The following is a 25,000-nucleotide window of genomic DNA, read 5'->3' as shown; positions in this document are numbered from 1 at the left end:
CTAAGTGGTCAGATTTCATGGGTTACAATGTATTATCATAAATTAGAAAATAGCCCAAAGAAAATACGTACACTGATTGGTTTAAAATCATGTTTCTATTAAACAATTAGATTATGAGCTCAAGATTTCTATCTCATGATAGTTGCCGAGGGCATAGCCTGAGTCAACTATAACGTATAGAAATCGAGAGTGAATAATCCAATTGTTGTAGTATAAATCTACTAGTTGTTCAAAACTTTATCTAAATCCTTTTCACAGACACCTTGAAAATGCCAAGAAGCGGCCGTCATTTTGTTAACAAGTGCACACTGCTACGCTACTCACTGTCTATCACAGAATAGTTACAACAAAGACTTTCCTCTAGAGGGTCAAACCAGGCAGTCAAAATCATTCTTTCAGCAGTCAATTTGGCCAGTGGCTGGCCCTTTGAAGTGTTGAATTTATAGACGAATTTATAGATGTTATGGTGATTCGATGATCTTTTTTGTTTCTTTGTTGTGTTCAGGTTGTGCAGAGGGCTATTCAAAAGATGGTGAGCATCTTTCATATTGAAGAAACTGTTCTAGCTGCTCGGCCTCTTCATTTGATGATCCTCATTATTGTTAGTGAAAATTGTTTTCTTGTAGGGAAAAGTAAGGCAAATAGAAATAGAAAATCTTCCATTTCTTAGGTAAGCTTTCAGAGAACTCGGTTACTGCAATTGCAGCGTGCCCTCATAAGACCACATCATGTCAGATTGAAGTGGTGTCTGACATTTTACCGAGAGTGATTCCATTGAAAAAGAAGGTCTGCTTCATAATTGTGCGGTGCATATTACAAAAATGCAAATTTTTGCATTTAAAAGTTAAGTCACCGTGCTTGTTTAGGAGAAAACGACTATTTCTCTGTCGAGCTTAGCTTGAAGGAAATCTCATAATGTTGTGTACGTGCACATACTCGTGAGCATGCTAATGATGTAGAAATCGTGCACAGCAAGTTTGAGCAATGCAATTCAATAAAATCACCAAAATACAGCTGTATGTTTCTTTTCTATTATTTTTATACAGCTACCGAGATTCAGAATATTCAGGTAAGCTTGTTAACTGTTTCTCCTCACCGTGTAGTTTGTATGTTTATCCAGCCAGTTCTCTACATTTAGACAATGTACTCATTTGCATTGTTTCCTAAATGTGTCGCACCGATTGTTTGAACTCATCAGAAAGCGCGTGAAAATGGCCAGAGTACTCCCGGGGAGTTGGGGTGCTCGTTGGAAATTTTGAAAATACCAAGGTCCTGTTTTGTGGGGCTTGGCTTGACATGTTTCTCACCCCTGAGAAGTATCAATTCTTGAACAACACATTAGGCTGATTTAGCAAGAGAACGGGAACGTCACTTGGCGACGGCGTGCGCAGTACAAATACCCAAATATGGTCAGATGATGACTGCAGGGCGCGCGGAATAACCTGGATTCTGTTCTTGTTTGACCATATTTGGGTATTTGTACTGCGCGCGCCGTCGTCAAGTAACGTTCCCGTTCTCTTGCTAAATCAGCCTATTAGCTCCTGTCAAATATTTGTGTCATATTTTTCCGGCTCATTACCCTAAAAGATACCGCAAAGGCTCCTGGTGTGGACCTTTTGAGGCTGAACACCCTAAGAGATACCTAAACCGCGTTTTTAATCCCTAAAAGGTATGATGAGCACCCCCGGCCTTTTTATATGGGAGGTCCCCCCCCCCCCGCCAGGAGAATGCTGCCTTATCTCACTGTGCAATCTATTAATCTTGTTTTAACGTTATTTCAGATTGCCGAAGGAGATGTTTGCCGAGGTTTAAGGATTCCAATTTACATGATTTTTCCTCGTCTTTTCACTTGTCCCACCTTGGCTACTGCCAACTTCAAAATAGGTTAGTGGTAGAACTTATAGCCTGCGTGGCGGCCGTGCGAGTAGTAATACAGGGACAGACAGGAGGAACGGTACGGAGCGGTGCGTGAGAGCGAGAACACGCGAGGGCACAGCCTCTCCTTCGCCGCGCGTGTCGCTCCTCTCCAATTGATCTGTTGTTACTCTTGCGCGATCTAAGCAAGTTAACTCATGTGCTTGTATAAAATATGCTAAATTGGAAGAAAAAAGGTCAAAACTACATTTACCGGGCGAAGAATTGTTGTATTGTTGGAAGTTAGGAAGCCATTATTTGCCGCCAAAACTACAATAAGCCAATCAACAGGAGAAAACATAAGCAGCTATTGCCAAGCGCGGGAAAAATCACGTCAGCCAGACCTCATTGGCCAAGAAGACCGCATCTCCTTTCTGATTGGTTAATAAGCGCTACACGAGTTTTCAAAGTAAACACACTGGAAATGTTCAGAGCACTTTGGTAACATATGTCTATATTTTTTTATTTCATATGTCTTTCAGAGTTCGAGGTGAACGTGGTGATAGTTCTTCAAGATGATCACCTTATTACAGAGAACTTTCCCATAAAAATCATCAGAACTTGAAGCAATGACATCAATACCAGGAAAGTAAAGATTCCTTTGCGAGATATTAAGAAAATTTCATAGAGTTCCTAACAGTACTCCTTAAATGGAGCGTTGCCATACTGCTGATAAAGAATCGTATAAATATTCTGGAGTCTTACAAAAAAAAAATCAATTTAGAGATAGTCAGTAAGATCGTGTGTTCTTTTTCGACGAAATAGCTATTAGAATATACAATGTTAACGATGTACAGAATCAATAATTGTTTTTGTATAAAAAGACAATGATTTTTAATTAAACAAAGAAATCGCAATGTTTATGTAGTGTTTTTTTTTTTAGAAAATTCAACTCCGGTTTGTTCAAAGGGTGGATAACACTATCCACCGGCTACATCACAGCCCAGTGGTTAAATAATAACTAAACCAACCATTCTATTCAGTGGATAGATGTTTTATTTTAAACAGTGCATAGCATTTAGCCCAGTTCACACTAGCGACAAAACGACATAAACATAACGACATAAGAAGGACGTTATGTTGTTGTGATTGCAGTTTGAACATCCTGACATAACGACATAATAGCAAGTCCAGTGGCGGATCTAAGGGAGGGGCCCGCCCTCTCCCCCTTATTTTCGGTAAAAATAGAGAAATCACAGAAGAAAGAAAAGCCGGCAGGGCAAGCAAAACAACCCCCCACCCCCCTACCCACCCCTTCGCTCTAGGTCTGGATCCGCCACTGGCAACATAACAGCACGAGCAACATAACTGATCTTTCCTTGTGTTTTTTTGTCGATGTTCACATTACCGACATCAGTGATTATGTCGTGATGTCATTACATACGTCGTAATGTCGTTATGTCGCTAGAGTAAACAACGACCTTTCCCGTGCTTCGAACAACGAAGACCAAAAACACAAATCGCGTTCGCATGTAAAATTGAAAACGGCGTTTTCACTCTGAAATCGCATCAAATGTTTTCCGTCCACGCAACGCCGGAAAAATTTGAAAACGCAACAATCCCCGGTCATTTTGGATTTGTGTTTGAGAAGAACTCGGGCAGGAAAATCAAATGATTATCGTCACGCCATCGTTTTGGAAAAGCTCCGTTTTCAAAATGTTTTCTGTCCACACTAAAACGCAAAGCCGGCATTTTCAAATTCCTCCGGTTTGAAGAGCATTCTGAAAAGCTTCGTTTTCGTGACGGATTAGTGTGGACGGTAGGCCTAACCGTAGAAGTAAAGCTGCGTTTTCAACTTTCTCCGCCGTAGTGTGGACACTGCCCCAGACTTTGACGTCACAAACCTAAAGACAACTCTAATTGAAAACGTACACTGCTTCATTGATAATTTGCATATTTTGGCGAAATAGCCACCTCGAAAACACACATGACAGGGACAGAATCGAGATGCCGAGAAAAGACACTGGAGTAAATAGAAACACATTGCCAAGCTGGAAAATACAACGAAAATATTCCCGCATTGAATATTCGCTGGGTGATTATGTAGAAGACTGGCTTAAAGAGAAACGACAGGCAAGTATTACGAACCGTCTTGTTCGACAGCGTCGAGACTCAGTTTAAAAATCCGTGGCCAGGAGGTTAAGCATATTTTATCAATACCGAGTATTTAAAACGCAAAATGGATTTCGCGAAATGGATTTCAAGCGCGCGCAATTTGATTGACAGGTTATAGGGTCGTGCGTCATTCCTTGTTGTTGTTCCACAAACGCCTATAACACAATTATTTGAGTGAATGAATCATGAACGTGATTTGTTTGTACCAGAGATAATTCAGAGCATTATCATAACTCAATATTTACTCTATTCGAATAAACATTTGTGTGGGGATTACACTTCAAATGGTTTACCTCTGACGATCTTAAGCCCCTAATTTTATTTTAAAAGCATGTTCGGTTATCAAGAGAGTTCTAACCTTTCAAACATCATGCGAAGCAAATATAAAGGACTTTAAGATAATACCACGAGTGCAGTGTGCCCAAGTACGCTCTCCGGTATAATTTCAGGTTACGTTCCCAAATCCCAACTCTTCATGTTTCTTACCAGCTGAATAGGAGACTGTTAGTACGAGACTGGTCTGAAACGTGATAACGAGAATATTTGCATTCGGTTTTAAAATCCTAGTGGTTTTTAGTCTCCTATTCGTACTCATATCTGAATTTCTTCAAATCACTTCATTTACATATACAGGGCCGTAGCTAGTAACAGGCGAACCGAGGCACTTGCCTCAGTCATTTTTTTTCGTTTTGTTGTTTATAGTCATCAAAAACACTCTAAATTCCCAGGAAGAGAATTAAACCATGGACATTGCCTCAGTCACAACTCATTTCTTGGACACTGCCTCAGTCATAATTTGTTTCTGGCTACGGCCCTGATATATATAACCAAACTGAATGAACAAGTTTCGAAACTTTGCGTACAAAAGGCAATACCAGTAACAGTGTAATGACTGTTTGATCGTATCTTGCCTGGCTCACGATATCGCTCCGCAAATGAAATTTTTGCATTTGGAATTTACCACAAATCAGGTAATTTGCGAATGACTAGAATGGATATTTGTGCGAAATGACAGTTATATCTAGAAAAAAACACTTGTGGTGACATTTACAAGTATACTAAATGAGAAACTGAAGTAGTAATAGGTAAAATCAACTGATGCGATATATTTTTTAGAACTGCAAGTAGTGTCATCGTTTCTTGATTGGCCTTCAGAAGATGTGTTATAAAGTACTTTTAAGAAGTGTTTGACGGTTGTGAGTTATTTGGATAGAATAATGACATGAATTGAATTAAAACAGTTGGAAAAATATTCCACCGAGAAGGATATCGGTGAAGTGAAGGAATGTAAGAGGTCTACAGCATTCTAGAAAAAAAACCTCGAAAAAACTCACTGCTCCCAGATTGTCTCTCTGTGTCCAGAAAGCCTAGGAATCTTTCAGCTCTGTGTTTATTTGCAGAAGAAAGCTGTCCCTGGAATGTGAGGTAAACCGCTAAGAAAACAAAATTACAAATGTACTTCTTTTATCCTCTCAGCAACAAAAGGACAAGATCATTGACTACGGAATCTACAGCAGGTATCAAGTCTCTAAGCTCTTCACTGATCAGTCTAGAAAGAAATCATCGTGCGCACAGATGGTAAGACGGACAAGCGACATAACAATTAGGTAACTTTTAATGATTTTAATTATAATTATTTAAAATTACACCCTTCGGGATTGGGTGTTCGGCGAAAGAGGATGGCATCAGATTTTATAGTACAGAGGGGTTGCTCAGATATGAAAGTGGCAAGGTACTTTGAAGGAAGTAGTAGATGGCGAGAGGTACAGTTGGGGGAGGGACGGGTAGGTGAAGTGAAACTTATTCACAAAGGTATTTGGGGTTTACAAATCTCTAGTTTCATGAGTACCTACCATATCGGGGATTTTAGCTTTAAACAAAGCAACGGTGCAACAATCTCTCGCCTATTGCGTTCAAGGCTTGTTACACTTGTTAAGTTCCAACCAAACAGATTTAGGCTCTCGTTTCTGAGTTCGTGTTTGATGTGGGTTTCACTAAACAATAAATATCCTGGAATAGCTAATTGTAATTGTATTCATAACAAAAGCTTCTCACTGCTCTTTTCAGAGAAAATGGAATAACGATTTGCCGGAAAGAGAAGAAAAACTGCCACATTGTGACGAATTAGTTAACAAAAAGAGAAACCGACCATCTCCTGTACGTATCCCTATGCCAAACGATCTTTACAAACTTCGTTACAAACACAGGCCAAGCCATGCCTGGAATAACTGAGACAATTACACTTGAGTCTTATAGCGGACGAAATTAGATTGCTAGTGCATTTCAGTTGTCAATTGTATAAAGCAAATAAAATGACTGAAACTCATCACTACTAAAATTGGTGCCCAGCATTTACGACAACTTGAATCAAAACTGGATTGATTCTTTAATCGATTCTGCAATAAGTAATTATAACATCATTTACAATAGATTCATAATAATATTATACTATTATTTATCATGTTTTTGTCAAAAAAAACTGTAACCCTTTTTATGTTCTTCTATGTAATATGTTAAATTACACATTGTATGGGTGTGTTTTTGTTTAAATTTTGTAAACATTTTACATGCACTTACATGTATGTATGTATACCTTATATCACTAATAAAAATGACAGTTAAAAAGTGTCCTGATATTCAGACTTATTCACAGCTGTCGATACCAGCAACAGTTTCAAACAAAATCTGCTCATTCTCGGTTTAGTATATCCAAGTTGTGTAACAACCAAATAAAAAAATAAATAAACTGAGTATCAGTTTATGAATTAGATCTTTTTTTTCAGCTTTTAAGTGAGAAGATAACCCCCTCCCCCCTAAAAAGAGATGCTGCATGAGATTAAGCAACAACAAAAGAAATCGTACAAAGCGAGCTACTCCAGGTCGAAACACACAGGGCTGGAGCAGATCGAAAAATATTATTTCACCACCGTACTTGACCCTGGAAAAAAATTCTTGCTCTTGCTCTGAAAAATATAATGTCACCTGATCCCTGGGCTTAGCTGCCAAACACCAGCTCCTTAGTTAAAAACCCAATCGAAATCAATCCTGCATCAGAACTTCGATTCTCTTCTATAATCGGCCTTCAGATAAACCGTGTTATTTTAGCCGTGACAATTATCAAGCATTAAACATTGTTAAGATACCATCCTCAAAGGCGAAGAATCACGTGAAAACTGACACCATTTGCAGGTATGCGGAATTTGGAAGCCTATATATAGACAAATACAACATTAGCAAGCAATGCAGTGTCACGATTTTTTACCGAGAGCACTGAATCCAGGTAGCTGTGGACACTATCCAGGCTGATCAGTTACACACATTCTCTCTGTTTCCAAAGAGGTTAATCAAGTAAGTAAGTAAATATAACTATACTGTAGTTAAGCTGAATCGAGTGAAATCTGTCCGTGTAGTAGAATATCGTTTCCAGCAAAGACAAGTTTAATTCTCTTAAAAGAAATAAACGTTTGCAGATTCTTCGCCATATTTTGAAAATGGTGCAAATAACCGTGGAACTTAGTTAGTATGATCAAGTTTTAGTCATACATGTGTGGTCGTGTTAAAGGTGTTCTTGTTAAAATATGAAAATAACCAAGCGTTTTCTTCGCCGGCGCCACGCCAAACTGAGGCGACTGTAATAAGGAGATGTTGGTAATAAAGGGATGCCAGTTAAGGCGGGGTTCCTACCAATGTATATACTTATTATATTCTGTCATGAATATGAATTTTAGTGCCGATATCAGGGTCAAACCGTCGAAAGTCAATCAACGACCGGAGAACTGTACGAATTGAAACTACTGCGAATCGCGACTGCACGTGCCGTGCCGTGACATGTTTACGAAGCTGACTTCCTATAAACAAGAAAACTGAAAAACTATTGCAGGCATCAAATCGAGATCGGGAAAATAGGAAAAAATTAGTTTAAATAATCTGAGATTTATAGGGATGACCTTGATCATTTCCCTCGGTATATGTACCTCTCATAGAGCGTTCAGGAATCCAGTTATCAATAGTAGTTGTCAGACATCATACCTAAAGAAGGCGATGAAACTGAGGCAAGGTACTTTTAACTAGGGAGTATTTCTTCTTCGCGTGAAAGATCGTGAAATGACTTAGTTTCAAAATAATGCATGATCTTCTATTACAAATAGCATTGAGCCGTGCTTTACCATAATACAATTATTACATATATATGAATTATAAACGAATGTGGTTTTCTATTGACGTCCGTGATTACGTAAAAATTGATATACTAGATAAACGTAATAAACGGTTTTACCAATGATGTGATCTGAACTGACCCTGCCCTGGCCCGCCTTTTCCACTCTCAGCAACGGGTATGTTTACACACTTCTAGAACACTGATCGCGTATGTGTGTTCGCAGCGGCGAGGCTTAGCTAGTTCGAGTATTTGGCCTGACCCTCTATTGAAGACAGTTGCATTTTTTACCATCACGGATCAATCGCATTTCGCATTGATATACCAATCCACCGACGTAGTCATATCTTCAAACGGATGTAATTAGAGTCTTTTTTTCTCATCTTGTTTGTACACGCGGGTGTTCATCCTGTGTCCTTCTTATCATGTACGTAATTATCAAATAAACGACTTCCCCGCAGTAGATTTGCGTAAATTTTCCATGATTCGAGATCTACAGACATGATAATATATTAATCGGTATTCTTTTTCTGATTTCGATCAGGTTTTAACTATGCATAAACAACTTTGACGTTTTTGAGTCCTTTATGTAATATATCCAACATGAGAGACAGTGTTTCATCGGCATATCCAAACACCGAGAAGAGAGTTGAAAATACGACGCGCGTGTATATTTGACGAAATTCGAGGTGTTTGGATAGCCAATGAAACACTGTCTCGAGTGTTTGATATATCTTCTCAATCGAAGCAAAAACTAAGGAGTAAACGCAGAAATAAAATTATAAAAATCTACGCTTATTAAGACCGGGTATCCAAACCTCCTTCTCGGTTGTGATTTTCTTTGTTTTAACTTGGTGAATTATTAATGAGTTTGAGAAAGACTTTTCATAGCTTTCCTGATTTTTTAAAATAAACACTAGAACCGAGAAAAAAATTGTCTGATCACGATTATTGATCTTTGGTCACTTTTGGCCCATGCAAAGAGAGACAAGAAATAAGAAAAATGTCTTTTCTGATGGAATTGACTGTCTCACTTAATAACGTGACGATATAAAAAGAATCTCTTCTCCGCATTAGTATAGATCTACCAGCCTTCTATCACGAATGCCGCTCTCTTATTGGCTGCGATACTTACTATCTATTCTGCTCAGTGTTGACATCGAGTAGCTTAGCAGTGTGCCCTTGTTAACAAAATGGCGGTCGTTTCTTCGCGTTTTCGAAGTGTCTGTGAAAAGGATTTAGTTACGAGCAGTAGATTTACTTGTATACTAAAACAATTAGATTGCTGTATTGTATTTGTTTATACTGCATTGTATATGCGTGATAGAAATCTCGAGATCATAATTTAAATGTTAAATACAGTATGCCTGGAATACGGAAAATTCCTCTCCTGATACGATCTACCACATATGGACTTCAATTTACCACAGCTCAATAATTTGGCAGGTTAGCTCTCTAGCTGAAATCCAACTTAACATCAGCAAGCTTTTCGTCCACGGTCAGTTTGTTGTTTTCCAGTCAAAACATTCAGTGATATATTTTAAGCTAATTTTGAGTGTACAGTGCCTAGTTCACACGACATAAGGAAAAATCCTGATCGTTTCCTTTTGCTTTTATGTGGAAGTTCATATTGCATCATTAACCATTATGTCGTTATTTCGCTAGTGTGAACTAGGCCTTTAACTATTTAACAGCTCAATCTTTCTTAATTTATTCAAATCACGAATAACAGTGTCAAGGCCAAGAGAAGTTAGTCTCTTGTTAAGGCTCAAGAGTTAGCCGAAATTTCTGCAAAGATCTGCAGAAACAAACAAACAAGATAAACAGTACAAAACATTCTATAAACGTTTCTCAAAGGCAGTCGAGATATTATCATGCTCATACATAGTGTATATATGAATATTGAAGCCGTCTATTTCCACCTTCTCTTCGCCTTCTAGCTTTTCCCAACCGAGATATTGGGCCGTGTTAACGGAAAGAACTGGAAATAAAACATCATAAACATTTTGATCATCGTTGCCTCTTCAGAAAGTCTTTTTGTTAAATCCATTGCTGATCAGTTCTGATCTTCACAAAGACCCTGTTTTGACACCTTTGTTTTGACGAAGGCATGATCACGGTCAAGGCGGTGCTAAAATGATGACTTAGTACCTTATATGAAAAAAAAAACAAAAAAGAAACGAGTCTGAGTCACCGGGGTGAACATATTAAGGCGGGGGTCTACCTGAATTTAAGTGAAGTTTTAGGAAGTTTAAAGAAGGATTAAAAGGAAAAGAAAAGTTTTGGAACACCACCAGACAGTTGAACGCCTCCGAAAGGGCACCCCAGGTTGGTGGACAACTGTTTGGTGTACGTCTACTGATTTTTAACTTCAAATTCTAATTTTAAGGACGGTGCCTACTTTTGTTAGTGCGCACATGTTCTGCGCATCACGCAAGCCATGGTTTAAGCGCCACGCGCGCGCTAGGGTTGACATTGACGCAATCAACTACGCTATCACGTACACGACTAAAATGAGAGCAAAATTTTCCTACTGTAACCAAATCAAGTTTAATGAACCTGTACTTAAGCCAGGAACACCAGATCTAGAATAACAGCATATCGCTAACCACTAACTGTTTACGTCTTCCAGCTGAAAACCTAGCTGGTATCTGTTGAAAATTGTACTGAAATCCAACTGTAAACATGTACCTGCAGATGGCGTAGTGCGCGCGCAAAACAAGTGCGAGATACGCAAATGTCTTTCTTACAGGGGAGGTGACAGGAAAAAATGAAACAGGCACTGTAAAAGTTTTCAAAAAAGATGAATAACTTTAAAAAACGCGTGGTTACCCCTACATTTTATGATATGAAATGGAAGTGGCAAGCCTATTCAACAGGTGACTAGTTTCTGGTTGTCAGCAAAAGGTATCTAGACTGTATTTTAGCTGAACCAGAGGAAGACTGTCAGAGACGCTAAAGGCGCTGCTGCAACGATTTTGTTGTTAAAAGCATACCAAAAATGGTTTTTATGTTACCATTTGCCATGTAGTTTAAAGATCTTTTTAAATGTGTTTGCTTTTCTGTATGTTAAGGTGAATTCTAAGGAAATTTGTAAAGAAATATCCTTTCCTTCTTTTTCAGAAAAATGCTGATGTCAGCATTTTTGTTGGGATTCAAGGCTGATTATCTCGAAAAAATGCGTGGTTAACCCAATTTTTCTTTGTGGATTCCAATAGCCCTTGCAAATATCTACTTTTTCCGCGTGCTTCTAAACTGGCGTAAAAGTCTTTGTATTTAATAGGTACCGTCCTTAAATCAACATCAAATCTTCAAAATTTCTTCAGTTTCCATAAATTTTACTAATCCTTTGAGAAAAACTATTCATCCCCAAATATACCCAAAAATCACCAAAAAATTTACAAAACAGCCAAAAACGTAGATATGTGGGATGAGCAGAGAGATTTTTGACTGCTTGAAACGTGAAGGAGATATTTGCGTTAAAACCACGATACCCAGCCAAAATACGGCTTTCATATTAACCCCCGCCTTAAGTGAATTGATGTTGAAGAGAAAGCCAATTTTTTTCTAGTCTTAAGTGAATTTTACAAGACACATAGACAGAATTGGAAAATTCTGCCAGACATTTTCAATTTGACAGCATAACCATGTGAATTGGTAGCTCATTATAACACCCCTTTCATAGCTTCAGTGCATTTACATATAACAAAACTCGACCATTATTTTTATGTTTCCATCAATGAAAATACGTCATTTGGATTTTGAATTATCCATGTATGCTCATGAGAATGTCCCTTTACTCTGCGCATGCTCAAGTGCTCCTTGTTAAGTTGTTTAACATCTTTGGAAGTTTTATTTTTCCTGGTGAGGAACAACATTTTTATGAGCTACCTAAAAAAAAAAGAAATGATCATTGATAAAAAAAGAAAAGAAAGAAAGATCAAGGAATGAGAGAAAACGTGATACAGAGTCTCCATTTAACTACCTTGTGTGAAGATCATAGTGAAGTCAAGAAGAACACATCACTGAAATTCACTGGGAATATCTCGACGAGACCAATATTGTTTTGGAAGCTGCTGGTGTTTTGCTGATCCCTAGGGATGTTGAGGGATCTCCCGCGTCGCTAGAAACACGGGACCTGCGGGGTGTCTTATTTGCTGCGTGTTTATCAGGGGCACTTTGCTCGACAATATCCGAGCGCCATATTGGTTGTTGCAAGAGGGCTGGAAAATTAGGAGATTTGTTTTGCTCTATCATTTTTTCTCGACCGCATATTACGCCAGAGTGAACGGGGCCGAATCGTTCACCACTCGCAAAGGATTCGAACAAATTGCTCGGTCTCAACGCGTCTATCAGTATTTCGAACAAGTCAAATTTCCTCCGGATACAGAGCTCTTACATTGAAACTGAAAAGGTTGCAACATTCAGGGAATTTGAGTGCTGTGCGGAGGTGTATCTTTTCGCCGTCCATTGTTGGAAGATAGAAGATAATTTGCATCATTTTTGTGGGGTCCACCACCGTCTCGATCGATGTATCGACAGTGAAAGAATGAATAATGTCATCTATGTCTTTGTTTATCGCCTCAAGCTGATTGTGCAGAAAGGTTAGAGAGCCGGTTGTTTTGGACTAATAGTATAGTTGACAACTTGCGATTCCACTAAACGTACTAATGAATTAGTTTGCACCGTAGTGAAGGAAATATTTTTTGGAATTAGCGCAGTTTTGCTTCGTGTTCAGAATAAATTGCGTTCCATTGAAAAACACAGCTCGATTGGCCAACGTAAATGTAGATGGAGCCACTTGTGTTAAAAGCTAAGTAACACGCAGGGTTTGGAATTTCTTCAGCATGTTGAAAGGGTGTCTGTTCTATTCGCTCGTCTCCACGAACCTGTTTGGCCGATTGCAAGTCGACTGATGGGTTTAGGGCCGCTGTTGTTTTAATCGTTTCTTATGCGCTTTAGCGTTGGTGTTTTTTCTTCCAGGGTGACCCACCGCCAGGGTTGACTTTACAGCAAGCGATGGATCCGGCTGAAAATCAGGATGGTAAGTTAGTTTGGGTGTAAAAATCGTCTTTCTTTATCATCGAAGACTGATTTTCAGTGTTGTTCTAAGCTGCTGAATAGCTTGGAATTGCTGTGTATTGAATTTGTCAATTTTGAAGATGTTTTTCCATTGCACGGATTATCCGCACTCGGGTTACGTTCAATTCCTCTTTTGTGGACATACTTTCATCGTTTCTCAACACTGGACTGTACAATTCACTCTTATTTCGCTCGAAGAGCCGTTCATATTATCCCCAATGTAGAATTGGCCTGGTTTGACGAACAATATCTTCCGCTGCAATTACTCTGAATTTAATTTGCAGTTATATCCTAGAAAAGCTCTTTTCTGTCCATAAGCCAACCTGTCATCGGTGGAAGAAAATTACACTTTGTCTTTCGAATCGTTTTCTCATTTCGTATTTTATTAGGCTGGGATAGACGCATTGTTATCGATTTTTGAATATCTTGCTCACTGGTAATTGGCGAAGTGGTTATTTGGAGAAATACAATGGACACTCAGGCTATCAATAAGTGTTTTTAACACCTATTTTTTCGAACGATTTTATCGTTTGTTTTGTGGACTGTTCTTTTCACAGCTTGATCAACGTGATCGATTTAATATTCAATTTGTCCTCATTTCCATTCTAGTTCCAACTACACAAAGAAACTAATATAGGTTTGATTCCATGTTTTTCTATGCACTAGGGTCTTGTTCTTTTAAATGGGTTATTTCTTGGAAATTTTAAGAATTTGTTTAAGTAGTTACTTTGTTAAGGAATTTAAAGTGGCTGTTCTGAAAGTCTTTTTTAAAAGTAAGAATTACTTTATGTTGTGGAAAAATAAAATTTTTGTCGTGTTTCCATGGTGATGGTTTAACATGACTTCCTTGGGACACATGTTTATGCATATTTGCACAAATGGTGTCATTTTGTTGATTTTTACATATCGATCTTCTGAGACGCTAAGTATTTTGTTTTGATTGTTACTGGTAATTTTTTCTAAATTCGCATTTTATTATTAGTCATAATACAATTGCAATATCTAAGATTTTTTTTTTTAAGTTCTGCTGGGGTAATTTGTTTGATAAATGGTGTTTTGTAACATTGTTTTATCAAAAAAAACTTTCATTTGTCATTTTATCACTTATCCTTCTTCCTTGATTTGATGACATGCCCTAAATAAATGCTGGGTCTAGGTCGGTCTGTGATCATATGATGTTTATTCAAGGAACCAAGGTTAAATTAAATTCTTTTGTAACTGCCCCTCTTTAACTTAGCTCTTATTATGGTAACTGAGCAGGAGGTCTTTTGGGAGAATCTTGACCAAGGTCGTGAGTACAGACCGAGGTCAAGATTCTCCCATACAGACCGACTAAGCTTGGTTAATAAGATGTTTATTATACGGCAAACAAGAACAATTTAATTCGTTTAATGTAACTGGTTTGTACTAACTGACATTTTGCTTGCGAACAGCGATGAGCTGAAATTAATTCTGCCAAAGTTTGCTCATTCTCTTTAGTTTTTTTTTTTCTCATAAGGTTTTTTGGGACTTCCTTAGATAAATATTGTCTGTAGAAAATAGTCAATATTTTTACATTCTAGTGTGCAACTTTTTAGCTGCACAACATTACTGGTCTAGATGCCAGTGTAGATGGGAAAATCTAGACCACTTTCAATATCGATTTCAGCCAATCAAATTTGTGAATTCGGTAGTTCCCAGTCCTTGTGAGACACAGCCACATAATAATGATTCTTATTAATCAGTGGTACTATTGATAATTTTTATATACCAAGTAAACCCATGAACCAGCATGGTATACTTGGTACGTGTATACCAAATGACTGGCTAATTTACATTAGGCTTTTAAACGGGCCTATCTGTAAGACAGCTAAAGAAGTCAGTGTACCACACTGACTTTGACTGATTTTTGTGTCTTAAATCAGGATATGTGTGGTGCAAAATGCTGTAAAGTAGCATATTTATAACTTGTGCTTTCAGTAATACAGAGTTTTCATTAACATTTTCAGTAGTAGGGCAACTGGTTTTCACAGGCGGGCAAAACTTTTTGAACTGAACTTTGTTGTAAGACAACTTTTCTCTAGAAGGTCAAACTAGGCAGGCAAAGTCTTCCTCACAGCTAGTCAATTTGCCTGGTGCCTGGGCCTTAATAGAACCAACCCTCCAAGTTGCGACCATTTTAGGCGCCATGCGACTAGAATTTTGGAGCTGGCGACTAAATTAGAATGCAAGTCGCCAGCTCGGCGACTAAAATTAACGTGACCTATGCGTCAGGAGCTTGAGCGGACTATCATCTGGAGCGAAAAGAAAAACGTTCTGAGCATTAAGAATTTACTTTGCAAAGCTAGTTGTTGTGGGATTTTAACCAACAGAAATGGAGACTGAATAAAATGAAATGTTACACGGTAAACAAAGATCAAGGAATTGCATTCAGTTGAGCTTGGGACGTGATGAAATTCGTTCCACTCGACTGAACTTTGGCACATGACACTTTTGCCTGGAAGCGTGAGACAACACACGCAATCTGGTCATTTGCCATCGAAAAGAAGAGGAATTGCAAAAGCTTGGAAAGCTCGACAGTGACAGGATCCACAATATATTTGAGAAACATCTAGATGTATTTGAGAAACGTATTTTGTTTCAGTGGACACAAAAATACTTGACTTTAGAGCAAACTTGATAACACAAGCACGGGGGATTCTATAAATAAAGAAAAACTGTGATGAAAAGTATGAAGCTTCTCCAGATGGAATGAGATCACTGTAACACACAATTGTACAACCAGTGAAGGCGGAATTGTTGAAAATCACTCTGACAAGCACTTCGTTCAGTCAAATCGATTATATCACTTGCATGTCTGCCCAATTAGCTCCAATTCGAAAGTGATCGACTTGTACGCCATACCACCAACACTGTTAATAATTGGAATAAATTATTGAAAGCGCGGGAAAATTTACTCGTCCCAGGACTGCTCGTGAGTTTCGTCCTGCGAGGCTCCAATCCACTTGCCGAACATAATTCGAAGCCGCATTCCATAAGTCAAAACATAAATCAAGAAAACAACCAAAGCAATTATAAGCTAAACATTACGAACATAACTCTTAAGAACCGAACATAATTTACAAACGGTTTAATAGTATTCTATAATAAGTTCAAACTTCTGAACATAATTCAAAAGAGCGCAACATAATTTGATCAAGCGTTCGAACGTAATTCATCAGTGTGGCCGAATAAAATACGAAACACCATAACATAATTTGCATTCTAATTTTGATACTAATAATGCTTCATAGAAAAGCGGCTTGTAGTTGTAAATAAATTTCACTTGTGTGAACGAACCTGGGTTTATTTTTAAATTGTCAAAGATTTCATCAATAAAAAATATCCGTCTCAGTGATTGCCCTAAAACTTGTGAAAGTATTTTTGCGTTGAGTATTCGCGTTCCGTGGTTCGCATATTAAATTCAAAATGACAAACAATATGAGCGTGAACTTTCCTGTCCATTTCAATACAGTCTTTAATTTTCAGATGAAGTTTTATATCGTTTGCTTATTCAAGCAGAAAACGAGGTTGAACATTTAAAAAGATCATAAGCGATAAGGTAAAAATAGTGTTCACTTTATGATCTCGGCAAGAATTTGATGCCGCCTTGATAAACATTGGAAAACTTTCCGCCATTCAGCTGCGAATGAGGCTATCTTATTTTAACTTGGTATAATCTGTGTCGTTTGCACTGTTCCTGTTGTGTGAATTATAAATGATATACACAAATATTTCTGTGTTTTGTGAAGAGACTTTTTTTCTTAATTTTCATCAAATATTTTCGCGGGAAAAATGGCGGTAAACATACGTTTCATTCATACATGCTCACGCTTTTTGATGGTTGATTTCACAACCAGCGCCAGCAGTGAAGGAATGGTTCGAATCCTTGAAAAGATCAAGAAGACCATTTCTTTAATCTGAAGTCCATACCACATGTGGTTTCTAAGTTTTAATGCAGAAATATGGATTTCTGTGTGCTGGCTGTAGACTTGTAAATATGTGTCACTAGTATAGATTAAAAACAAAAAAAACTTTATTTCATAGCATGAAAGTTTGAATTGTTTGGAGTGCTCAAGTCAATCCTAAGTTACCATTTAAGTGTGATTATAAAATATTAAAAACTCAAGCAAGAGTTTATAATGAAGATAGTCTGAACCTTTGGTTTTTGATATTTGTGGTGTCACTTGTAAATCGATGGAGCCATTTGAAGGCATGTACATTTGCATTATTATAACCATTGTAAAAGATTTATTGAAAGTGAAAGCCAATCAATTTAAAATGACTGAATGAGAACTGTGATCAACTCACAACACTGTTGCAATAATATAGTACTTTTTCATTGTGATCAGAAACTATTTCATTTGATCATCAATCATTCCAATAAAAGCATATTTGAATCAACATTAGGTAGTTCTTTCACTGAACGGGACTTCAATTTACTTGGTGGTTCAAGGAAAATGTTATTAATAATACAGTTAGATAATAAGATTATTATTTATTATTAATTAATTATTAATTTATGCATATATTTTGGTGACTAGAATTTTTCACTGGCGACCAAACCTGAACAGTCAGTGGCCAAATGGCCACTAAGGAAAAAAGTTAACTTGGAGGGTTGAGAACCCCTGATAACATGGAGACAAGTGTTTCAAACTATTATTTCTTTGTGGTTTCGCTTGGGGAACAATTCCTTTCACTTCTTCTACATCATTTTGTGCAGAAGGTGTGACTATAGATGAGTGATACAAAGTTCTTATGAGAGAGAAAACTGTTCTCACTATGGGCTCTGCTAGATTCCTTAGGCTTCCTTGGGGAATAAAATTCTTAGCACCATTAATTTAAAGTTTCCTGTAGAAATTTATTTTCATTGTATTGTTGTAAAGTTCAGGAGATCTAGAGTTTCACTTACAGAAAATATTTTAATATGGGGGTGGTGGTATATTGTTATGTATGTTGCTTTAATATGTTTTATTGTTCCTTGATTGGAATGAAATTGGGCAATTTAAATTTCTACCGCATGTGTATGTATTAATGGCAAATATATAGTATGATTGTGAATAATGAGAGTTGCAAGATCTCTGCTGGAGAAGGAATTGCTAGATAATGGTTTTGGGGATCTGAAATGTTGGTAAATTTTTTCACTGTAACTGAGGTCATCTTTGATGGACAGTAATAATGTGATTGCTGGATTTGTTTACAAATGCTGCAGCTTTATTTGAACATAGTGATTTCTGGAAAGAAGTAATGTGGCAGGCATGAAGAGCAAACTTTTGATGTTTACTTTGTGCTTTGAAATAACTAGAGGGACTTATTTCATGCTGAAAACTGGTTGAAACTCAGAGTATCATGTAAAAGATCACGTTCACTGTTTTGGTAAACCACTTTCAAATGTTACAGTTCTAATTTCATTCTGGTCTAAGGCCAAGAATAATACATGTAAAGCAGCAGAAATCATATTGAGGCTGAGAGTTCAGTAGTTTATTTTGGTTTATTTGCTCTTAAAATGAAGCATATATTTAGAATTTCAGGTTTTTCTGAAATGACTTCTTAGTTTCTACATTTCTAAATGGTTTATAAATTATTGTTTATAAGTATTTTACCACAATGTCAGTAATTTTTGATTATTTATTATTTTTAATTTTGTGCAATGTTAGGCCAGCACTTGATCCAACACTGTGTCATTATCCAGCGTGATGAAAAAGGCTATGGTCTGACTGTTACAGGGGATAATCCAGTTTATGTACAGTCTGTAAAGGAAGGTGTGTAAGGCTTTTAATTACTATTATATAATATGTCTGATTTTTCTTACATTTTGATTTGTTTTTACTTATGACCAATAGGAGTTCAGATGTTTAGATGACGTCATCAACATTTTATTACATTAGTAAGTAGATTCCAGGTTGCCATGCACCTGTTTAGTAAATCACTGCTGGAAATAATTTTTCTTTTTTAACAGGACATGTGTCCTTTCAAATTTTCATTTTGGTCGGACATCTTATCAATTTGACTGGACACTAATTTGCATAATTGATTAGCATAATTAATTGGCACAATAAAATTTATTGGCATACTGTAAAGATTTTCAATACAAATCGTTCAAAACTGCATTTAAATATGATTAATTTATCATTTATGATGATTATATGACTTAATCCACAAGATAACTGCATGGATCTCTCCTGATTATCTCCTGATTATATTTTCTTCAAGCACCTAGTTTTCTATTGAATGCTACCATTAAAGGGACACAGTCAGCTTTAGGACCATGCTGACTTGGACACTAGTTTTCTCACTTTGAAAAAAGTTCACCTCAACCTGAAGTCAAAGTACGTCCAGAAATCTGCTTCAATCTTTGCAGTGTTTTTCTTGTTTTTCAATCGTTCACTGAAAAACCTGTTTTTAAGTGTGCTTTTGCTCAATCCTATGATATTATTTTTATCATATTTGGTTAAAAACAGTATGGATCGCTTCGTGTGATGTCCAAATTAGCTATGAAATGGTATCTAATGTGCATATGCAGCAGCTGACTGTGTCCCTTTAAAGCAGGAGCCCATCACTAGGAGTGTACAACTACCCCAATTAGTCCTGTCCCTGCATTTTCACAGACCGATCTATTTTTAGTTTGAATTTACTGCGAATTCAGCCCCCCCTCCCAGGAACCTTGGTGACCAATCACAAGCACTGACTTTATAATTTCACCAGAAGATTAGGTCGACATGTCCACCTGAGGCCGCCATTTTTCTCCTTACTAATTCGCGCTCATATAGACTGCAACTGGCCTTTTTTGTGGGAAAAGAAGCCTAAAAATAGACCGTTCTGTAAAAATACCATGACATAGGCTTAGTATGGGAGTTGCAGGCTCCTAGTGATGTGCTCCTGACCAAAGTTGACTCAAGGGTACAAACATGAAGTGCTAACAGCATATCGCAATGCTTGTAGTGCATAATAGTGAGATTTCTGAAGAGTATTTTATTTGGCAAGTACAGGAAAGATGAACACTTCTCCTTTATGATATGGCAGAAGCCTATAATGGGCTCCTGTCACAATTTCGAGCCTTTTAACAATGTATCTAACTGAATTTTATGGATGAGCAATAACTTGGTGTTGGTAAAATGTTCGAACATCATGTCCGATCATAATGTGAAATTGGCCGGACATATTCAAAATTTGGTCAGACAATGTCCGATGACCGACTGTTATTTCCAGCCCTGTAAATGATCACAGAAGATGACAAAATGTTGTAAGAAACATCAGTGACTCACTTGGCTGCTGTCTTATGTGCTACTTTCTTGTTCTTACCTTATTTTGACACCATATATGATCAATTACTGAACTGACACATGGCAACATGGAATCTATTTGACAGAGTTAAATAATGTGTTGTGCCATGTAATGTTGTAAAGTGATTAGTGTTCAGTCACCCCTGACCATCCATGCCAGTGGGTACTGGTCAACTGCAGTGTATAACATGTGATTGACTGGTATCCCTTTAATGAACATCTTAAATGCTTCAAGTCCCATGATAATAACAAAGTAGCAAGGTGAAATAAGCAGCAGTTTGCTGAGTAATTTAGGCATTAACTGTCAATACTCCATGAAAGTTTTTTCATTACTTGTGATGCATAATATATGTTAGAGATAGAACATCAGAAGTCAGGAACAATAACTCTGATTACTGGGCCGGTTTGTTTTCAGGTGGAGCAGCTTATCGCACAGGTGTGCAAGTTGGTGATAAGATCATCAAGGTGGGAATAAATATTTTATCGTGGTCTATATATAGTGTTTTTGACTGGGCTAGCAAGGAGGGTGTAGAGATACAGTTACAGTACTGCTTACCTCCTGTTGTATGTGTCTCACTTAAAGTAATACTGTGGGAGTTATGGATCACTTGAGGCAATTTTAGGGTTAACCATACTGCCCTGACCAAATAGACAATACTGAACAAGGCTTCCTATCATGCAACTATACAGGAGTTTGCTAGGTTCTGATAAATGAGATCATTTAACTCCAGTTTCATTGGTCCAGTACCTTTGGAATGAAATTTTTTTTAGGCCATTAGTAGGAGTGAGAGGAGTGAAGGCTTGACTTTACCCACTTCACCATCTGGAAAAGGATTTTGAATCACAGGCTGGAAAAAATACTGGGTTGTCACCATGATGAATAACAGTCTTACAATTATTACGTCTCTCTTTAGGTGAATGGAACTCTGGTGACTAATTACAATCACATTGAAGTTGTCAACCTCATAAAATGTAAGTGCAGTTCACTTAGAGCATGCAGCTTCAATCTTTATCTTATCTCTCATCGTGCCCTGCAGGACACCTAAGGCCATAACTCATTCTTTTGTGCTATACATTTATTAGTATCACCCAACCAGTGGACAAATGCAACTCCTGCATTTTGATTGGCTGTGCTACTAGAGGACTATTAGTAATAGTCCTCAAGTAGCGAAATTGGCGCAATTGAGCGTGATGCTTTCTTTCGTTTTATTCCCAAATAAATATTTCTTCAACTTGCATTTGCTAACTTTATTATTGCCTTTTCTGTCTGACTAGTTGGGTGATACTAAAACAATTAGACCCTTCGCCCTCAAGGGCCACGGGTCAATAGCCCATTCAGCTTTGCCTCATGGGCTATTGACCCGTAGCCCTTGCGGGCGAAGGGTCTAATTGTTAATTAGCAATTAGATTATGAGCTTGAAATGTCTATCATGTGATAGCTGATGAGGGCTTGGCCCAAGTCAACTATCATGTATAGAAATCAAGAGTAAATAATCTAATTGGTTAATAGTATAAATCCACAAGCTGTTCAAAACGTATCTAAATCCTCTTCAGAGGCACTTTGAAAATGCAAAGAAGGGGCTGCCTTTTTGTTAACAACCACACACCTTTAGGCTTCTTACTATTTACAACAGAATAGATAGTGGTGTAGACAATAAGAGAATGGCATTTGTGATAGAATGCTAACTAGTAGAGTTATTGTAACTTAAGGCTATTGAGCTATCATAGCTTGTAGAGTAATATCATAGGCAAGTACATGTATTTAGCACAATTTGTACATAATTTTTTAGTTCCTATTTTTTGTGAATATCAGTTTTTGATACATAATCTTTAGTAATGTTAAGCATCATGCTTTGATTTCCCTTTGAGTGGTTAAGTCACCTGTTTGCAGTTCACCAATTCTATGTGAAATTGAGACATTTCACATTGGTTATGAATGGCAGAATTATGCGCAGGCTGCTGTTTTGCTTAATTCTCTATATAATACTATGCTTAAGGCTGTTCACACCTATTATTTCTGTGCATCCTCACTGTGCAGATAAGTCATGTTGCAATGTCATGTGACACCATGCATTGAGCATGTATGCTAAGGAAGATTATACAGTACCAGTCAAAGGGACTGCAGCATTACACGCGCGTAAAGCGTGTGTACTACACGCACATTACACGCAGTGTCCATGCATTGTCCACGCACCTTACACGCAAATGCATGAAAATGCGTGTAATTGCACGCGCGTAAAATCACGCAGTAGACATGATATTGCGTGTAAAATTACACGCAGACATTCGACTGGAACTCAATTAGTGCGTGTAATGAGAACAAAATATTAAAAGTGCGTGTAATGAAAACAAAACATTTACCATGTAACATTTACCGTACTGGACTGCTCTGCGATACGGTTTAGTCTTTCGCCTTCTTACTTCTGGTCATCAAACGTTTCCGATAGAATAGACCAGTTTCCTTTAACCGGCTCACCGCTTTACAGTAAAAGTATTGTTTGCGTTGTATATGTAGTTTCAACAAGCAGCGCCAGCGACTGAAAGGCGTGTTAGGATTCACTGAGATAACAGAAAGTAAACACATAATTTCGCTTTCAATTTTAAATTTTAAATTTCAGCAGTCTGTGTACTTTAAAGCAATTCGAAGATTCATTAAAAATATTTCGTACTCCCAAGTGTTCTGAGTTTACCGGCATTTAAAAGCTTTTCCCGTCGTGTTTTTTTTTTTGTGAGAAACAACAAGGGTGCCAGCAACTGACGAACTGAGGCTTGATAGACACGAAATAACAGCAAAACACATTTCGCTTGAGATTTTCAGTTAATTTTTAAACATCAGTCATCTTCTTTAAGTTTAAAAAGCCTTTGAAGATTCGTCATTAATATTATGTACTCAGAAGTGAATGTTGTCCGTGTGAAAGCATATTGTTTTGATCTGATTGAAATGAAACTTGATCTGTTTCTTGAACATCGTTGCCTAGCACGTGACCAAAATCTTCCCAAATCAATGATCTGTCAACACGACTCAACCCAGGGATGAAAATCTGATGAATCGAAAATTAACAAACCCTTAGATTTTGTTAAAAAAGTTTTGATTCTTCGCCATTTAAGCAGAAGTGTGGCCAATAAGCAGATTAAGAGAGAGTCCGCGAGTTTCTGTTTGAATCCCTATTTCATTGTTATCGAAGGAACAGGGGTCGAAATGACATTTCATGCGCGGGTAAACATTACGTTGCGACGCACATTGTAAACGAAAACTCATAGATCTTTAAGAATTAAGTTTAGATGTTAAGCAGAAGTGCAGACTGCTACAGACTAAAAAAATAGTATTTGTTTGACAGGTGCTCAAGCTAGTCCACTAATTTAGCAATGCTTGTGGGCTTTGAAATTTACTTTTTGTTGTGAACATTGAGAGTCGCGGGTTTCGAATACAAGTTAGTAGTGGCTTTTTGTTATGCAAAATACATGCCACTGCGTGTATGAATAACAAAGGTTCTTCCTCTGATTAAAATACACACATTTGCGTAAAATTACACGCAAATATGTGTAACTAACAGATCAGTAAATTTTACACGCGTGTAATTACACGTACTGTCCATGCACTGTCCACGAATACTACACGCAGACTACACACATTTTACACGCGTGTAGGTGCTGCAATCCCTTTGACTGGTACTGTAAGCAAGTTAAGGGTTTGGTACTGGTTGCACAGGGGTTTCATTAAGAATGAGGCACTGAGCAAATTGACTGGGTGTGGATAATTTTGCCCTCCTGGTTTGATCATGTAGAGGATATAGTTCTTCTAATGAAAGAAGTTCAGTTCAGAAAGTTTTACCCGCCTTTGAAAACCAGTTGCCCTTCTGCTGAAAACATTAACGAAACCCCTGGTTGTGTTAAATTTGCCATCAGTCATGACCAGTTTCCTTTCTTAAATGGTCGATGACCCTCTCTATTCTTTTCATATCACTTCCTTTACTGATTCTCTCCTTTTTTTTTGCATGTGAATGTCCTTCATTTGTCTAATAGCAGAAATGTCTCCAAACAACCTGGATTAGATCAACCTTGTGTACCACTGCTTCTTTTACTTGTGAAATGCTAAAGAACTCTTAAATTCCCAGAAGACAACAAGCTAATAAACTGATATGGTTCTGATCCTACCAATATGATAGTCAATGGCATACTTTAGTTTAATCATTTTCAGCAAAAAATAAAATACATAGGGGAATGAAAAAAACAAACAAACAAAAAACAAGCAAACAAACAAGCAAACAAACAAACAAACAGAAAACAGGAATAAGTTCCTTTACAGGTTAGCCAACCCCAAAAATGGCATGTTCTGTTCATATAAGTGTAGCAATGGGTTTTAAATGTTTTGTTACAGCTGGTTCCTATGTGGCACTGACTCTGCTGGGAAAACCACCACCTCCTTTGCAAG

General features: G+C 37.5%; 3 protein-coding genes and 1 long non-coding RNA gene across 9 annotated transcripts in view; 3 read left to right on the top strand and 1 right to left on the bottom strand.

Annotated features, from left to right (window-relative positions):
* The window catches only part of LOC149109207 (uncharacterized), a 1,957-nt gene extending 155 nt beyond the window's left edge, over window positions 1-1,802 (bottom strand). The window contains exon 1 of the long non-coding RNA XR_016208244.1: window positions 1,097-1,802. This is a non-coding gene — a long non-coding RNA (uncharacterized LOC149109207). The remainder of the gene's footprint in view (window positions 1-1,096) is intronic.
* LOC110052241 (vacuolar protein sorting-associated protein 26C-like) overlaps window positions 1-2,771 on the top strand; it is a 9,458-nt gene extending 6,687 nt beyond the window's left edge. The window contains exons 8-11 of one of the 2 annotated variants that reach the window (XM_020758351.2): window positions 506-532; window positions 1,047-1,069; window positions 1,782-1,884; window positions 2,397-2,771. In XM_020758351.2, coding sequence (XP_020614010.1) covers window positions 506-532; window positions 1,047-1,069; window positions 1,782-1,884; window positions 2,397-2,479 — 236 coding nt within the window. In that variant the 3' untranslated portion in view covers window positions 2,480-2,771. The remainder of the gene's footprint in view (window positions 1-505; window positions 533-1,046; window positions 1,070-1,781; window positions 1,885-2,396) is intronic. The other variant, XM_089293145.1, reaches the window with a different exon arrangement.
* Window positions 2,772-2,854: 83 nt separating this feature from the next.
* Window positions 2,855-6,655, top strand: LOC149109206 (uncharacterized). Its single transcript, XM_089293149.1, has 3 exons — window positions 2,855-3,987; window positions 5,506-5,607; window positions 6,097-6,655. Exons 1-3 carry the CDS (start codon window positions 3,862-3,864, stop codon window positions 6,259-6,261), a joined length of 393 nt encoding a protein of 130 aa, XP_089149275.1. The 5' UTR covers window positions 2,855-3,861; the 3' UTR covers window positions 6,262-6,655.
* Window positions 6,656-12,367: 5,712 nt separating this feature from the next.
* LOC110052249 (rho guanine nucleotide exchange factor 11-like) overlaps window positions 12,368-25,000 on the top strand; it is a 69,560-nt gene continuing 56,927 nt past the window's right edge. For all 5 annotated transcript variants that reach the window (XM_089293138.1, XM_089293139.1, XM_089293140.1 and 2 more), the window contains exons 1-6: window positions 12,368-12,789; window positions 13,169-13,229; window positions 18,943-19,047; window positions 20,984-21,033; window positions 21,483-21,540; window positions 24,947-25,000. In XM_089293138.1, coding sequence (XP_089149264.1) covers window positions 13,205-13,229; window positions 18,943-19,047; window positions 20,984-21,033; window positions 21,483-21,540; window positions 24,947-25,000 — 292 coding nt within the window. In that variant the 5' untranslated portion in view covers window positions 12,368-12,789; window positions 13,169-13,204. The remainder of the gene's footprint in view (window positions 12,790-13,168; window positions 13,230-18,942; window positions 19,048-20,983; window positions 21,034-21,482; window positions 21,541-24,946) is intronic.

This window comes from Orbicella faveolata, unplaced genomic scaffold (genome assembly GCF_042242905.1).
Source record: "Orbicella faveolata isolate gen_17 unplaced genomic scaffold, um_ofav_v1 contig_25, whole genome shotgun sequence".
In the NCBI taxonomy this organism is placed as follows: Eukaryota; Metazoa; Cnidaria; class Anthozoa; order Scleractinia; family Merulinidae; genus Orbicella; species Orbicella faveolata.
This window is presented reverse-complemented; position numbering and strand designations above follow the sequence as displayed.

Excerpts from the sequence above, each read along its gene's own strand:
- LOC149109206 (XM_089293149.1), top strand. The coding sequence starts at position 3,862 with ATGCCGAGAAAAGACACTGGAGTAAATAGAAACACATTGCCAAGCTGG. Across the intron at positions 3,988-5,505 it reads GGCTTAAAGAGAAACGACAG|CAACAAAAGGACAAGATCAT; the intron begins GCAAGTATTACG and ends TTATCCTCTCAG. Across the intron at positions 5,608-6,096 it reads AATCATCGTGCGCACAGATG|AGAAAATGGAATAACGATTT; the intron begins GTAAGACGGACA and ends TGCTCTTTTCAG.